Source organism: Nothobranchius furzeri, chromosome 3 (genome assembly GCF_043380555.1).
Source record: "Nothobranchius furzeri strain GRZ-AD chromosome 3, NfurGRZ-RIMD1, whole genome shotgun sequence".
In the NCBI taxonomy this organism is placed as follows: Eukaryota; Metazoa; Chordata; class Actinopteri; order Cyprinodontiformes; family Nothobranchiidae; genus Nothobranchius; species Nothobranchius furzeri.
The window spans coordinates 2,702,568-2,719,576 of record NC_091743.1 but is presented as its reverse complement, the minus strand read 5'-3'; the positions used below and the strand labels follow the sequence as shown (position 1 = coordinate 2,719,576).

At 46.8% G+C, this 17,009-nt stretch overlaps 1 protein-coding gene across 2 annotated transcripts; it reads right to left on the bottom strand.

Annotated features, from left to right (window-relative positions):
- Positions 1–11,932: 11,932 nt before the first annotated feature.
- si:dkey-19e4.5 (UBA_like_SF and PTH2 domain-containing protein) lies at positions 11,933–16,139 on the bottom strand. 2 transcript variants are annotated; one of them, XM_015942129.3, is made up of 7 exons: positions 15,910–16,139; positions 14,780–14,893; positions 14,172–14,243; positions 13,984–14,058; positions 13,518–13,615; positions 13,276–13,390; positions 11,933–12,245 (listed from the first exon to the last, which is right to left on the bottom strand). In XM_015942129.3, exons 2-7 carry the CDS (start codon positions 14,885–14,887, stop codon positions 12,159–12,161), a joined length of 555 nt encoding a protein of 184 aa, XP_015797615.1. In that variant the 5' UTR covers positions 14,888–14,893; positions 15,910–16,139; the 3' UTR covers positions 11,933–12,158. The 2 variants fall into 2 exon arrangements, with proteins under 2 accessions (XP_015797615.1, XP_015797617.1); XM_015942131.3 differs by lacking the exon at positions 15,910–16,139 and adding an exon at positions 15,061–15,216.
- Between the last annotated feature and the right edge of the window lie 870 nt (positions 16,140–17,009).

Genomic DNA, 17,009 nt, shown 5'->3' with positions numbered 1-17,009 from the left:
TTCCAGAGATCATAATAAAACAGCATTACTAAAAGGTAAATACATTACTTTCGAAATCAGTACAAATTCTATAGAGCAGAGAGCAAGTTGCCACACTAGGGCGGAGCAAGATGAAAGAAAACGGGGTTCACCTGACGGGCTGTTTCGGCTGTGTTGTTTAGTGTTTCGGCCGAAAACAGAAAATAATTTCGGCTGAATTTTTCAGTCATCCCTACAGTCCAGGATGACTGAGAGCTACACCTCCATGCTGCAGCAGCGTTCAGTCACGACAGGAAGTGAAACTCAAACGTAGCTGCTGTCAGTAACAATCTAACAGATTTTAACATTAAAACTCAACAGAAATAGTTCAGGACGGAAATTAAACTGTTTATTATTATTATTATTATTATTATTATTATTATTTACTGTGGCAGAAGCTGGTGTGGTCCACCACAGAGAAGCTGCTCTAGCATGATGACCTTAATTATTCTACAGGTTATTGTTCAGCCTTCTGACGCTCACACACACACACACACACACACACACACACACACACGAGTGTTGGTGAGCGGCTGCGTCTGACTGCTGGCGCTCCGTGTGTGTTGTTATTTCTGCAGTGAGACAAAATCACCTCACACCGTCCAGAGTTTGTTCTTTAAAGCTTCTATTAAATCCACCGTGTTGACGTGTTTAACACGTTTCCTCTACGCTGCAGGAGTTAGTTTACGCCACGGAGTAAAAGTTCGGCAGACGTGATTGTTTATATCTGGGTGGGGGAGGGGGGGGGACTCGTGCTGCACACAGACAGCTGGGGTGATCAGCTCTGAAAAGTGTTGATCACAATTTGCAGATCACGTTTATTTTTCATGGAGATCTGCTGCAGATTCCTCTTCCCTCGGCATTCTAGGAATCGAAATTTAAAAAAAAAACTGAACAATTCCAGGAAAAACTAAAGTTGGAACCGGTTCTAATCGACGCTCAATGCCCAGCCATAATTCTGACAAGGTCTGCAACTTGTTTACATCGGTGAACAGCAGCAGGGAAGATGTAAGCTAGCTAACATTCGTAAGCTAGCATGTAACGTTTGAAATTACGGCTCTCTAATAGGCCTTTTCCAGCCGCACAGTTTGGTATTTTCCCTCGACTTTTCAATCCCTGTTCGGTTGTCGTTCGAAGGGCTGAGCCTGACTGGCATCGCAACCGTCCGCCGCTGATTGGCTAGGTCGCTCGCTGGTTGCTCTGAAGCCTTCAGGCTGCTGCCTCGCTTCAAGTTCAGAGTCAGACAAAAGTGAGCAGAATGTTCAAGATCACCACCATTTTTGTGCCGAGTTGTGTTTCAGTGTTGCGTATAGGTCACTTCACACTTTTTACTGATTACCACATGCTAGTTTGTTTCGAATAAAGATTGCACACAACCCCGTGAATGCAGCAGCTCCCCTCGCCCCCAACTAGACTTTACCCCTCTCACAGCACCCACATTAACTAGCTTAAAGCCGGGAGAGAACCGATACTTGTCTGTATCCCAGATAGGACAGGTTTGTGAATGTCAGCTTGTGTGCTGTTTAACCATGAGTTAGAGGCTTTTCCATACAACTCTGAGTTAGCTGGTCTGAAAGTTGCAGCCTACACAGTCTATTAAAAGATGTGAAACACATTTAGAGAAGGTCAGCTTCAGCCAGTGAAAGAGTGGTCCACTTGGGGCAATCTGGTTTACAACAAGCTTCAAGATGAAGCTTAATATTTGGAAGCTAAATATTTGGCAAGGCCCCTAACTAAACACTTCAGAGAATGATAATAACCTTTGTACTCACACAGCAAGGTCAATCCGGCCTTTGAAAGAAAAAACACCCATTGACTCAACTTGACTGTTTTATTCCGATTTCAAAATCATAAATGACCCGCACTCGTGTAGCGCCTTTCAGAGTCAGAGGACTCCAACGCGCTTTACACTTCAGTGTAACATTCATCCATTCACACAAACATCAGCTATGAAGCCACAGCTGCCCTGGGGCACACTGACAGAGGCAAGACTGCCCAGCACTGGAGCCACCAGTGCCTCCCAACACCACCAGCAGGCAGGGAGGGTAAGTGTCTTGCACAAGGACACAACAGCAGAATTATCTGCCAGGAGACGGATCGACCCTACAACCTTCTGATAACTGGACAACCCGCTGCATCTCCTGAGTTACAAAACGATCAGTTGGCTAGTATAAGCATTTCATTTAGTTGTATAAGCAGTGACACTCTGTGCGGAGCAATCCATTAGCAGAATAAAGATTGTAAAAATGTGTATTATAGAAAGGCGCGCACACACACACACAATTGGGTTTTTCAAATTAAACTGCAGACAGAGTGAGTCACATCCAGTTTGTGGCCTGAAGAAGCAACAAGCTCGTGTGTGTTTGGAGTGGAGTGTTGCAGACATTGTGCATTTGCATCCATCAGAGTGGGGGGGCACACGGGGCTTGTGTGGACTTCTGTGCAACACCACACTAAGCTACTTAAAGCGAAACCTAGAAATCACACACGGGTGTGTGTGTGTGTAGCCAGACTCGTGTTATCCTTACTGGCACAGGTGTGTTACATAACGGTGGAACAGAAGCATTTAGCCGTTTTTGTTTGTGGTAAATAAAACTGATGTAGGAGTAATCCACCCCGTGTCATCGTACAATGAAACCAGAGCTGATCTCTAGAGCCGCTCATTCATCACACCGCCACCCAAACGGGTGGGGGGTTGGGGAGGTGAAAATATCTAGTCACTAACCTGCAGTTCTGGGTTCACACGCACACGCCGCATCACACGCAAGGCCAAATGGAAAAGGTGAATAATAATCAGCACAGATGATCAGGGATGTTGTTGCAAACAACTGCATTACCGTAATGTTGTCAAATACCAGATTAACACCATTAGCATTATGGATGCCTGTGGAAAACAGACCATTATGAAACCCTCACAAAGATGGTGAGAACTTGCATCAAATTACACAAACATCCAGGAGCCGAGAGCTAGGCTAGCTGTGCTCGGCTAGCTAACCAACTAAAGTACAAGATCCGACCCTGAAACCAATCCTATTCAAAAACGTTGGCAAAGGCTTTCAACCCAACACTCTGCTGTCGCTAAACGCAACAATAACACCAAACTAACCGTTTTAGTCTGCATTTCTGCCGCGTCAGCCTTTCCTAAACATCCGACCATCACATTTCCAGATCACTGCCAGAACGTTAAGGAACTAGCCAAGGGAAGGTGTTCAGCGCGGCATTAATGGTGTTTAATAGTGCGCTACACGTCCGACTCAACATTACGGAAACGATTAGAAAAACACGAGGCTCCTTTCGTCTCCCGTTCAGATACAACCAGAGCGATAAATGGAAGCTGCGTATCTGTGGCCATCGGAGACAAGTTGTTCTCAACGTCATCAAAACACTAAACGGAAACTCTTTCACTAAGACATCACTACTCCAAACCAATCTAGCTAAGAGAATTAGCTCGTGGCAGCTTACAATAACACAGGTTATTAACCCGAGTGTGCATCGCTGGAGCTACCAAAAACAACAGGGGCTGGTCAGAAAGCTCCGGAGGGGGTTCCGGACACCCTAAAGACGGAACATGGCACGAAACTAACTTGTTAGGATACACTTGAAGACACTGAAATGCTCCCGCTAGGTTGTTAGCTCCATGGCTAAGACGAAAACATGGTGGCATTTTGTCGCGAGCACATTCATATGAGCATTGCTAATAACACACACTTAGTACCCACCTACAGAGGCATTCCAAGCTCGTGCAAACGACACAAAACCATTTATAAACTTCAGTCCTTGGAGTACTCCATTATCTTCTCCGTGTGGCCCAGCAGGCCCGTTCATCCACCTCGGACTCCCCTGTGTCCGATGCCCTTACAAGTAGACACCTCTCCAAGAGGAAGAAAAAAAGTTCCCAGTATTTCACCCAAAATGTCGGAAAGTTAATTTCCCTGTCCTGTGCGGGTGTATTACATCCATTGAATCATTAAAGTAAATCCCTGGTGAACAACTCCAGTCACGTCAGTGTCTTCTATATTTACAGTCACTGTTTATTATGGGGTACACACTTCTAAACGTGAGCCTGGGCTCCGGATTCTGTCTTGGGTCCTTACAATCACGATGGCTCCCATCCCCCTCCACGCCGGCTGCGAGCACAGGCCCCGACGCAACTGACACACAATCACAATACGGGGTTTCCCTGACGACCGTGCAGGGGCGCTGTTCGTGGGCGGACCTCACCAAGGTTCCCGGACCCTCTCGTTGATTGGACAGCTCATGTGTCAATCATTTTTTATAGACCAACCATTTAGGTTATTGGAGTTGATACTTTGTACGTGCTACGTAATTACGTAATCCAGGCTGAAACTTTTAAACAACGCTATTTTTTCCCGTAAATCCTACAACAGTCTATTATTTGTCACGTTTCCTTTGCAGGTGAAAAAGCAGAAGAATTGTAGCGTTTACCCAGGGAAAGTGTGGTCTTTCGTGAGGGAACCCTGGGGTTTGTCCTGCAGGAGGTGGGCTGGGGACATCACTGATCAGACAGAGCCAAGCAGATACAAAGGGAAGTCCTTTAGGTGGCTTCTGCAGAACAACACTACACTTACCTCATCAAAGGTTCCCACAAGGAGGGAGCATCTGGAACCTTTCTGACACCGGGCCATGGTAAAGGCAGTCTGCTGACTATTGTCAAGTACGTCTTTAGTTTTGAAGAGACCCAGTCCATCCTCAGCTGTGAAGGAAATGGAGCAGGTGCTTCAGCAGCTTCTTCTGAAGATGACCAGCTGGTTGGTTTTGGATCTCAAGCCAAGAGCACGAGGAAGGAAGCCTGGAACTCTGAGCAGATGGTTGGGCTGATTGGTCTTCCTGGGACAAAAATAATGAAGCTGCAGCAGTTCTTGCTTCATAAACAGCAGTCTGCATCTTGTCCTCCACCTGCAGAGCTGGCTGGTTCAAGGGGTCTGGGGTTCGAAACCCTACCAGGCCACAGCATGGTCCGGAGAGTTAGCTCTAGGAGCATGAGTCTGGCCTTGAGCCTTGGGCTCAGTAAGTTCAGGGGTCAAATCCCACTCTGGAAAATGTTTTATTTACATTTTTTCAGTGTTTGTCAACAACTGATATTGGCTCTTGTTTGTTTTCTTCCCAGTCACAGCTTCATATCATCTTTGTACTTTGTGACAGCTGTGGTGTTTCTTTCAGATTCATTCTTTAACGACTACCTTGTTTGCTGCACTGCCACAAGTATTGCATTGACACTTGTTTTATGTGGACTTTCACACACAGAACGCTTCATTCCGGTTGTGATAATCGCACCTCCTCCTTGGAGCACATCCTGTTGCTGAACCTGACCAACTGCAGCAATCCCAGATCATGGCACTGCCCCCACAGGCGTGTACAGTAGGCACAGGGCATGATGGGTGCATCACTTCATCTGCCTCTCTTCTTACCCTGATGCACCATCACTCTGGACCAGGGTCCACCTGGACTCATCAGACCAGTTTGAATAATGCGTTGGACAGCTCTGACCCCAGTTTGAATCGTTGCTGCGTCTCCTTAGATGTTTTCTCTGCTTGATGCCGATGATCTGACCCTTCTCACACGACTAACACGACTTTTCCAGCACCAGATGTGTCGTTCCACCTGGTTGTTTATTAAATGAGCAGCAGCTCGTTGCACCAGTTGGGTTAAATAACTTGTTGCAGCTGAACGATGTTCGCCCTGCAGTAATTGTCCAATAGGAGGCTCCTTCATGTTTGCTTAGTTAGATCCAGGTGGAGACAATGTTGCTGGGCAGTGTGTATGGCCTCCATTATGTTTGAATATGTGTTTAAATCTTATTTACTGTTGCTGAAGGGGGTGTCCACTGAGATGAAGTTGAGTGGTTTGATTCCAGAAGGTCAGGTGTTGAAGTGTCCTTGAGCAGAACCCAGAACGTTTCTCTCTGAGCGCTGTGCTAACAGCCCCTCGCTGCCCTTCTGGGGCGGTCAGATACCAAATAGAAATCATTTCCCCAATTGGATCCATAAATATCAGTTGTTATTATTATTTTCCAGACTCACAGGGAACAGCACGTTTAAAATGGGTTTCACCTCCGTGTAGCATGCATGGTTCAACAGGAGTTGCTCAGGCCGGTGGCGGAGAAGCCCACGTGTTTGTGTGAAAGATAAATACACATCAGGAAGTTTAACATCAGGGTATGGTGTTATAAGCCATTTATTATACTTATTGCTGTAGATAGACAATACTTACCAACTTACAGATAGTCATAACTCTTAAAATGTACGGTGCCTTGAAAACTGTCCACGCAACATAAACACTCAATGATTTAGCTGAAGCTTGGAGAGATAGTCACAGCCACTAGCAAGGTCAAGCGAGGCTGCTTGATGTGTATGATGGGCCGTTTCGTGTATTAGCCGCCAGTAAAGGCATTTAAACCCAGCAGTTATGGCGTCGGGCTCCATGTTACTCACCGGCTCAAAGCCTTCAACATGAATACGTGAAAGCTCATTAGTTTTTTCATAATACTCATTTCACTGTAACCAGTTTTAGATGGTCAGAAAAAGCTCGGCTGTAAAACGAAGAGTGTTTAAGGCTCGGCTGAACAGCAAAATGTGCTGAACCAGCACAAATTAGTGGCCAGAATATTCTATTAGAGCCAAAAGGATCTTTTAAGTTATATTTTGTGGCAATCTGTTTTATATTATGTTTTTGTCATTCTTAGCTAATCAGTTTAAGTTAGTATTGTTTTGAAGTAAAGACTTTTATTTTGAAAGTATCACCATTCCTCCATCATTTCATTAGATATATTTTCAAAGCTCCTCCCTGCCAACAGTCGAGGCCGCCCAAAGTGCGGTACATAATAAAATCATAGATGATACACAGTAGAATTAGAAATACGACCACGCTGGAAGAGACACGTAAAAAACAATAGAACAAAACATAACATGACTCCTAAAAACAATACAGCATCGCAACATATAACCCAAAAATAGCAGTAAAACTAAATAAGACCAGTAAAGCAACAAAAAAGCTAAACAGACCTGAACTGCTGCTCTACAACTCCAGACAGGAGAGGACTGGCTGTGTGCAGTGAAGGCTCGCTCCCCTCCAGACGTTACTGTTAGACCTATGCTCTACCCGCTGATCCTAATCAGCAGAGTGCAGGGGTTGGTAGGTCTGAGGGTGCCTCCTGTGTTGTGTGTGTGTGCCCGAGAGTGGTCCCAGCTCCGACTGGTTACCCATCACCTGCCAGCGGATTTAAGGAGCAGTGAGACTCTTAATGCCAGATTCACAACTCACGTTTGGGTAGCTCTTGCTGCATTGTTTTGTTTTTTCTGTAATGTTTGTATTTCTAGAGACCTTTGAACACCTTTTTTTCCTCGACTATTTTTGGTGCCATAGTATCTATGGAAGATTGTAGCATTAATCATGTTCCAGTTGCTCCCCACACACCTCCTCCCTCTCCCCTGGCCGCCTGCTCTCCCTTGGATCATCAGTCTTCCCTCCTGGCTCTTCTGGACCTCCTGGATTTCCACGGCCACTCAGACCAGACATCCACCCCCCAGAACCTCTTGCCTTGTACAAATCGATTCAGATGGACTTTCAACAGAGACACTTCCCTGTTTTACACAGGGTTCCTGGACAACCCCGCCCTCCTTTTGGAGCAGCACCTTTAATCTCCTTAAATAAAATCGTTTATTTATTCCCATACCTTGTGGCTCATGTGTGATTCTGCACGTCATGGGTCAGAAGGCTACCCCCACCCTCAATGACAAAGATACGGTGGAGGTGTTCCAGCAAGTGCCAAGACAATTAAACTAGGACTTTCATTGCTATGCTGTGCTGCACGGGCAACCACTGCAGAACATCCAGGATGGACATTCAATTCAATGCAATTCAAAAGTACTTTATTAATCCCAGGGGGAAACTGATTGCTGTAGTAGCTCAGAATAATAATAATAATCAAGTCATCAAAGAGTTGTTGTATATTACAATGGCTGTTGGCAGGAAGGATCTCCAGTAGCGGTCAGTGTTGCAGCCAAACTGAAGAAGCCTCTGACTGAAGACACTCTTCCGTTGTCGGACAGTCTTGTGAAGAGAATGCTCAGGGTTGTCCATCATTTTCTTGATTCTCTGGAGAATCCTTCTTTGCATGATCTCCTCCAGCGGTTCCACAGTCGTCCCCAGAACAGAACCAGCCTTTTTTATTAGGCTGTTGAGCCTTTTCAGGTCCCTGCTTCTGATGCTGCTACCCCAACAGACGATGGCTGAAGAGATGACACTCTCAACAACAGACTTGTAGAAGATCTGCAGCATCTTGCTACAGACACTGAAGGACATAAGCATCCTCAAGAAGTGCAGTCTGCTGTGTCCCTTCTTGTAAACGGCTTCGCTGTTCTTTCTCCAGTCCAGGTGAACTCCAAGGTATTTGTGTTCCTCAACCACCTCCACTTCTTCTCCCATGATGGAAACAGTGTTTGACTCCACCCTGTTTCTTCTGAAGTCTAAAATCATCTCCTTTGTTTTGTTCACCTTCAAGGTCAGATGATTGTTTCCACACCATGCCACAAAGCGTATGTGCTCCCACCTTTTTACCATGTGGATGAACCTGGCAGCAGCATTTTGCACCATCTACAACCTAGCCTGAGTCATTCTGGCATACAGGGAGCTGCAATAATCCAGCCGTGACGGCCAATAACGCACACGTTAGTCCTTAAATCTTCTCTGGAGGTCATTGACTTGATTTTTAGACAGGCGGCAAAGCTGAAAGAAGCAGGATCTCATCACTGTGTTCACTTGGGAATCAAATGACAAATCAGAATCCAGTTTCACACCCAGGTCAGTGAATCATTTGGTCAAAGGGGCCCAGTGACATGAAGTTCACCCCACAAGGCTGGCCGTCAGCACGAGTATGAAGTATGACCAGAAGAGAGTACCGGTGTGCTGGGTGAAGGAAACACGGATTAGTGTCGTTTTTGACTGTTTTGCTGTGTCTTCTGTTGGAATAACAGAAATCAGACAAAAATTTGAAGAGAAGTTAGTTTTTTCATATTTTTGTATTTTCTCTAGATAAAATCTTGTTGTAAAAATTCACGGTTTTGCATGCGTCCTTCACTTATTTAAGTACAAGACATGTTTACCATACTCCTTTCCTTCTGTCAGAGGTGGGAAGTGAAACTTCTGACAGGAGACTCCGCCAGACGTTCCCAGCAGACCCTCACAATACATTTGGGCTTGCCAGGTCTGACTTCATCCTCCCCCACCATCGGAGCCAACTCACCACCAGGTAGTGGTCAGTTGACAGCTCCGCCCCTCTCTTCACCCGAGTGTCCAAGACCTGCGGCCGCAGGTCAGATGAAACAGCAACAAAGTCGGTCATCGAGCTGCAGCCTAAGGTATCCTGGTGCCAAGAGCACATGTGGACACCTTTATGTCTGAACATGGTGTTCATTATGGACCATCCATGACTGGCACAGACGTCCAATAACAAAACGCTGCTCAAATTCAGATCAGTGGGCCACTCCTCCCCACCACACCTCTCCAGGTCTCCAGGTCTCGCTGTCGTTGCCCTCGTAAGTGTTTCACAGCAGAATGAGGGAGTCACTGGAAGGAGCGCTCTCCAACGCCTCCACGAAGGTCTCCAAAAGGGGTGGGTAGTCTGAGGTGTAGTTTGGTGCATAAGCACAGACCACAGTCAGAACCCGTCCCCCACGCACAGGCGGAGGGAGGCTACCCTCCCGTTCACCAGGGAAAACCCCAACATACAGGCACCAAGATGGGGGGCAACTAATATGCCCACCCTTGCTCAGCACCTCCAAACTGGTAGTGTCCAGCCCCCCTCAGAAACTTTTCCAGAGCCAGAGCCATTGACGTGAGCCCGACTTTATCTAATGGGAACCTTTCAACCTCGCACAACAACTCAGGCTTCTTCCCCACCAGTGAGGTGACATTCCACGTACCGAGAGCCAGCTTCTGTAGCCGAGGATCAGACCACCAAGGTTTCTGCCTTCAGCTACCACCCATCACACATTGCACCCATGCCCATGGGAAAGAGGACCCATGTTTCCTCTTTGGGCTGGGCTCCATGGATGAATGCTAGGCCACCAGGAGCTCGCCGACGTGACTCACCTCCAGGCCTGGCTCCAGAGGGGGCTCCAGTGACCTACGTCCGGGTGAGGGAACACTGTTTCCATTTGTATTGTACATGATGAGGGGCACTTTGTGTGTGTGTGTGTGTGTGTGTGTTAACTTTATTTTCTCTCTAAGTGTTTTCTCCCCAGAAGAAGCTACAATGATGTTCTGCTGAGCTGTGGTGGCCTCATGGAGGGGGCCATCGTCTAGCACACTGCTGCTAACCACTTAAACATTCTCCCTCCCCTGATAATAACATTTTACTCTCTTTGACATTGAATGTGCTACTACTAGTTTACCCGTTTAATTATAGATCCACTAGGATAAATACAATAAAGTTTATCTCTCACCAAATAGAATATTTACTAAGAAATCACAATGTAACTATAGACACATTAGTGTGTGTGTGTGTGTGTGTGTGTGTGTGTGTGTGTGTGTGTGCTCTGTCTTCTCCATCCCCAGTGAGTCGTGGAGGATGGCTGCTTTTACTGAGCCAGGATTCTCTGGAGGTTTCTTCCTGTTAAAAGGGAGTTTTCCTCTCCACTGTCGCTGCATGCTTGCTTAGTATGAGGATTGCTGTATAGTCACTGACACTAGTCAGTGACTTGATGCAATTTGCTGGGTTCCTTATATAGGAAACATTATTTCTGATTGGCTTAATGAACTGACCTGAATTGGAATGTTTATTATGTGAAGGTCCTTGAGACGACTCGTGATTTGGCGCTTTATAAATAAACCTGAATTGAATAGAAAAGATAGGAAATGTTAGAGGGAAAATAATTGGCACAATGAACTAGATTCAATAGGAATGTTTATTTTGTTGTGAATTGGCACTTTTTCTATAAAGTGAAATTTTGACTCCTAAAGCCCGAGGAACACTCCCAACCATCCGTTTGCTGTGGACTTTAACCCTCACCACAGCACTCTGTTCTATTCCTGCACTGGTTAGGAGAACAGAGTACTGTGTTACTGTATATTGTTCTGTCTGCATTTACTGGAGATGACTTCACCTTTGACTGGCATAAATTACTGTGGATGTTTTTCTGCTCAACATGACTCCTTAAACCCAAACCAGGTGTGTGTAACTGACGTTGCCCCATCTTCTTTACAGATACTCATCCCCTCGCTCCACGCTTCAGCCCAAGTTGAGTCAAAGTCTTTAACATCATATTAACTGTACATAATCGCGCATTACTGTATTTGGGTAGTCATTAGGCATAACCCATCCCAGCCCAATCTTTGTTTTACCAGGGCACAGCCGACACCTACAGATGGAAAATAAAACTGAACTATTGTGCATACCACTGTTGTAGAGGTAAGGCAGGCCAGGACACACAGGTGACTCACCCCCCTACAGTCGCAGGTCTCTCCTGAGAGTGACGCAGCAGCTCACCCTAACCTTGTCACACCTGGACTGGTTTTGGGTCGCTTCATCGCTGCAGCTGGGTGGAGGAACTCGAGCCAACAGGACACACTCCACAATGTCTAGTGATGCAGGGACGCTTTATTTCCCTCCAGTCTGAAGCACTTACACAAAGGAACATGAACGTTACACAACAGGAGTTTAGATTTCAAACTAGCTTTAGGTAATATTTCATATCACAGATGGTTATTTACAGTAAAATGTGACTGAAGGAGCTAAACAACGGCCCCTGGTGGGACAGGAGTCGGGAGAAGTGGTTCAGAATGACAAACAGGTCTGGTTTCCTACACGTATCCCAACAATGTTCTGTTCCCATCTTGGGAGGGACTCTGCAGATGAAGCAGGATGAACAACGGGTATGCACAAAGCGTGATGGAGTCCTCAGGTCAGGGGTTTTTGAACAGCAGCATGCAGACGCATCACTAAAGCTCTGAAGAAGTGATCATCACCCTCGGTACGATGCAGACGTTCTGCACTCAGCTGGTCAAGCAGCTCAGACGAGAAGAAAAGGAAACCAGTGCTGAGTTCTGGCTCGGTTCACTCCTGCTCCGTTGGTTTTACACCGCTCTCTACTGGTCCTCTCTGCCATAAAGGCTGGCACCCATCAGAGCAGCTTCAGACTACCGGTGACGTTGTTCACCATCTCCTCTTCTCCCATGATGGCCAGGACGGTGCGGGACCCCGCCTCCACCTGCAGGAAACCAGGTGGGCGTGTTCCCATGGAGTTTCCCTCAGAACAACAACCAGGGCCTCATTTAGAACGCTTGCTTACGCACCGACGGGGTCTGACGCGTCAGCCTGAGGAAGTCTGCAGCCGCTAACGAAACGCAGCAGGACAACGGCTAACAAAACTGTTCTGAGTTTAAAAAAAGAACTAGAGCACGGGGTTAGTGGTGTCCACCGATCGCTCCGAGGTCAGATAATGACTTGGTGCAGGTCATTTGGTTTGCTGGGCTCGAGGGGACTTTCAGTTACCCCCAAATTCCACTACCTCCGCTCCGCTCCGGCACGAACTCCGGAGCAAAATCGGTCCCGTTCTAGTCAATCAGAGCAATTCCACTACTGTGGCCATGCTCCGGCAGTGCGGCGCCGCCCTCTGCTCCGGCGTCCGGCAGAAATAGAATCGATCCTATTTTTGCCGGACACCGGAGCACCTCCGCAGTAAATGGACAGAAATCACAACCGCCCAACAGGAAAAGGAGCAAGCACAACTTCCTTTTTTCACAATAAATCGATAAACAAAAGGCGTTTTTTGTTTCATATGCACAGGTTTAACAACTTTTAACAACTATCAATGGCGGCTGAAGTTTAAATGCACAAAAGTAAGCCATAAATACGGTTTCTACTATCAAAGTAGTCACCCTTTGTTGATCCAAACACTGCTGATCTCTCAACACAAATGATGGGCAGATTAAACAGTTCATGCCGATGCTTCTCCCACACAACGGGTGTTTGGATCTAACTTCCGCGTTTACTGCTCGGTCTGTATCGCAAGATCTCGAAAATCCCGCGCATGCCTGTTTGCCCCCCTCAGGTCTCCGCACCGGAGCGGAGCCGTTGTAGAGCGGGTACCGGTAAAAATTGAGTTCGGAAGCGAGCGGCTGCGGAGGGCGGGGGAGGACCGGAGCGGAGGTAGTGGAATTTGGGGGTTAGGACTCTACAGAAAGCTTCATAAATGAGGCCCCAGAAAAGAAATCCTCACTAAACAAACATGCACCCACCTGAGTGAGCCCTGCATCCTGGACCAGGTACGTGGGCAGGTTGAGGCTCATGGCCAGGGCCTGCAGCTCCAGCAGATGGGCCACGTTGGTGCCTTGGACAACCACCTTCTTGGCTCTGCATCAACAGCACACTCGCTTCTTAACATTTTTACAGAGACTCAGAAAGGTTCTTCTAAACAAACGGCAGCAGCTCTGGAGAACAGAGTGAAGGTGAAGCTCAGACGCGCGGTGGACTTCCTTACCCACTTTTATCCCAATTCCAGGCAGCCTCCCTCCAGCTGGGTTTTCCCTGCAGAGCCTGGTACAGTCCCACAGCAGCGTGGGCCACCTGAGCTGCCACCTGCACACCCAAAACCACACACAGCAGCTGATACCTGGAACCGACCACGCCCCCAACAGAAAAACTGCTCCACAGTAAGAGATGATGCTGTTTTTGCAGAAGCTCTCATTAAACGGTTCCCCGTGCTTTACTGACTCTTCTGCTGCATCATTTACAACACGTCTGATATGCACACACTGAGTTTCTACGCCCCGTGAGGCAGAAAATATCAAAGCAGTTAGATGTTCACCTCAGCGTGTCGCGAGGCAGGAAACTCAGTGAAAGTCAGGCGCACGGCGAGGCCGGCTGCTCAGCTGTTAGCGCTCGTGTGCCGCAGGCTTTAGAGCCGACTAGACTAGAACATCTCACATGTCCTACCCTGGATTTACCTTTCCAACGCCCATGGCCAGGTCCATGTTCACTACAAACACCATCTTGAACATGAGATCATCGTCAGCCTCCTCCTGTGTGTCACAGCAAGCACACAGACAGACACTAAGATTTGGCTTTGGACCAGCTGAACTGGGACTGACGTACCAACGTGTACCTGTGGAGGACTAATGCTATCTTATGGCACCTCATTCTCCAGTTTGTTGAAGTAGTACATGGCTGCTTCCTCAGCAGAGACATTCTGGGTGTGCAGGAGTGCCTGAGAAGAAGACAAGCAAAGGAAGAGCTCAGTCGGGTACGTAGGACAGCTTACATCCATCGTGTTGACGGTAAACCATGAAAGTCTGGCAGAAAGCTTCTCTCTGAAGAGTCTAGAACCGTGCTAGTCTTTAGTCCTCCTCCTGACAGGAAACTGATAAACAAGGATCTCAGGTAGAGGACTGTCAGATCTGTACCCACTAGCTGGTTTTACTGAAGTAAATCCACTTCAGTACCACATTCTACATTTTTATAGTTCTACTGTTGGAACTATGGACATTCATCAGTACTGATTAATGAGGAAGATATTCATGATTTTGCACATCATCACCATCTTCCTGAGCTGGTTGGTACTGGGCACGGGGAGAAGCAGCCCCAGCCCCCGGTGCTTCAGCTAACTACCCATAATCCCGCACTGCATCGACGCTCGCCTCCGCTGGAAACCACATCAGTCCGTTTCACTTTAAAGTGATGGGGCCGCCGGAGGCTGCAGCACCTTCCTAACCCCCCTAAGAAGGGTTGAAGAACATGTCCCACCTGTTTGGCTGCATCTTCAGGGATGTCAAGTTCTCGTAGCTGTTGCAGGAAAAGTGGATTTACATCCTCAGAGGCTGACTGTGTCCCCGACTCGTCTGAGGCCTCCATAACAGACTGCAGTGGGAAAGACAGAACATGGTAAACGTTCTCACAGAGACTAGGACCAAAGAGCTCACAAACACAGCGACAGGCCAGGGGGCTGGTGTCCTGCCAGGACTGAACCACCAACCTCCTGATCAGCAGGTGACTACAGCTGCCTCAAACCCAAATCTCTAACTCACGAGTGTTCTGGGCTGATGGTGGCCCAGAAACACGGATGGTTGTGCGGGAGGGTGACCTTTGATAGAGAACCGGTGCCGTAGGAAAGCTGGAGTTCCTGGTCCGAATGAAGGCTGGTCATTTTCATCAGATGATGTCACATCCTCTTGTTCCTTACATCCCTCATGAAGATCCAGCAGGATGCAACGTCAAGGTTTCTTACCAGTTTCTGAGTCAAACGTGGGTGCAATGAGACCACGCACGCGCTTCCCGGAAGCCATGCATCACAGAGCAGTCCAGCAGGGAGGGCTGGGTCGCGTGTTTCCTGTCCTACTGGTATTCGGGTCTTCCGAGCCCCGCAACAGCAACGTTTCAGGTGACTGGGTTTGGGACTTGGGAGCTGACCTGAGCTTCCGGTGACTAGAAGTTCCTTTCTCCTACCCCGTAAACCGTCCTACCCGTGGTTGGTGAGCAGGTGCGCGCATGCGCACAACAAAAAAGGAAATGCTACTCCGTTGTCATATTTGCAGGAAAATAGATAAGTAGCAAGTAATAGTACGTTTTACTGACCTTGATACTTGATTTTTTCGGTTAGGGTTTGTCATGTAAAACACCGTAAAATCAGCCTACGGGTAGGACGTTTTCTCAGAACATCTGCACTAAGAGCTAAAGCGGAACCCGTGTTCGGACGTTCATTTGTAAACAAGCTGAAGTTCGTCACTGTCCGTCCGCCATCTTGGCTCTACCACCAGAATGCGCAGCCTGACGTGTCATTGTTACAGACAGAAGGACTCCAGCGTGACCAAACGAGCTTTTAAACCACACCTGTACGAACCCCGGCTGCTGCTTCCAGCACCTTAGTGTCAGGTTACCTGTGCGCGTGGGTAGTGTGACGTTATCCGTTCTTCGCTCCGAGCCAAACACAAGCAAAGATGCGTTTTTTCACGATCTAATGAAACAAAATTAGCTTCTGAAAACCGAGTGGGCTTAACTAAGTGATATGGCCGTTTTCAGCGGCGTCTGACTCCTCGTTGTTGGTCCTTCTGTCCTTCTTTTACAAATGTGGCAGTGCTGAACACACGGAGGTGATAGCGCCCCCTGTAGGACCGACTGTTTGATGTTTTGTCTTTCTTTCGTGTACGATTTTAAGCCACTTCTAGGTGCTTTACCGCCCCCTGCTGGAGGGTGCACGGTATTACATGCTAAACAAAACCCTAAGTTAGCTTCTGATTCACTTTTTAAAAGTGAATCCAAATTTTGGGGTTTTCAAAAGAGACGAATTTATTTTGTAAGTCACTTAAAAAATACACAAGTTAAATGTTACAAATCTACTAAATTAATTCTGTTTTATTAAATTAGTGCCTTTTCTTCTTTTTTTTGCCTTTTTTTGTTTGCCTTTTTCCAGTTCTTCAAGCTTGATGTTTTTTCTTCTTTCTTTTGTTACTCCTTTTTACAATTACACAGTGGCATTGTGATACTTACAATCTGTCATTTGTAGTTTTGTAAAAAAAAGAAAAAGAAAAAAATATATATGTATGTATGTGTGTTCATTTATGGAAATTTGTATGAATGGATTGTTCAATAAAAGAAGAAAAAAAGTTAGCTTCTGTTTCACTAAGGTCCAGCTGTAGGTTGCAGCATACTTGGAGAAGACCAGTAAAACATGTTCCACCATCTCCACCTGCGCTGGCAATAACGATCACTGATTCTGGGATAGGAGCAAGTAAATGAGATGATAATGTGATAGATAAAAACACTTATGATTAGGATTCAGCGTTATTGCCATTACACACGTACGAGAACTGGTAACAAACAACAGTTTGCATCTTATCCAAGTGTGAGACTAGCAAGTGCATTAAGAGCAGTTATAAGCAAGTTCAGCTTTTAAAGGACTTTTAATGTTTATGTATTTAGCAGACGCTTTTGTCCAAAGCAACTTACAAGTGATAATCGGCATGTTGCCCTTGAGGCT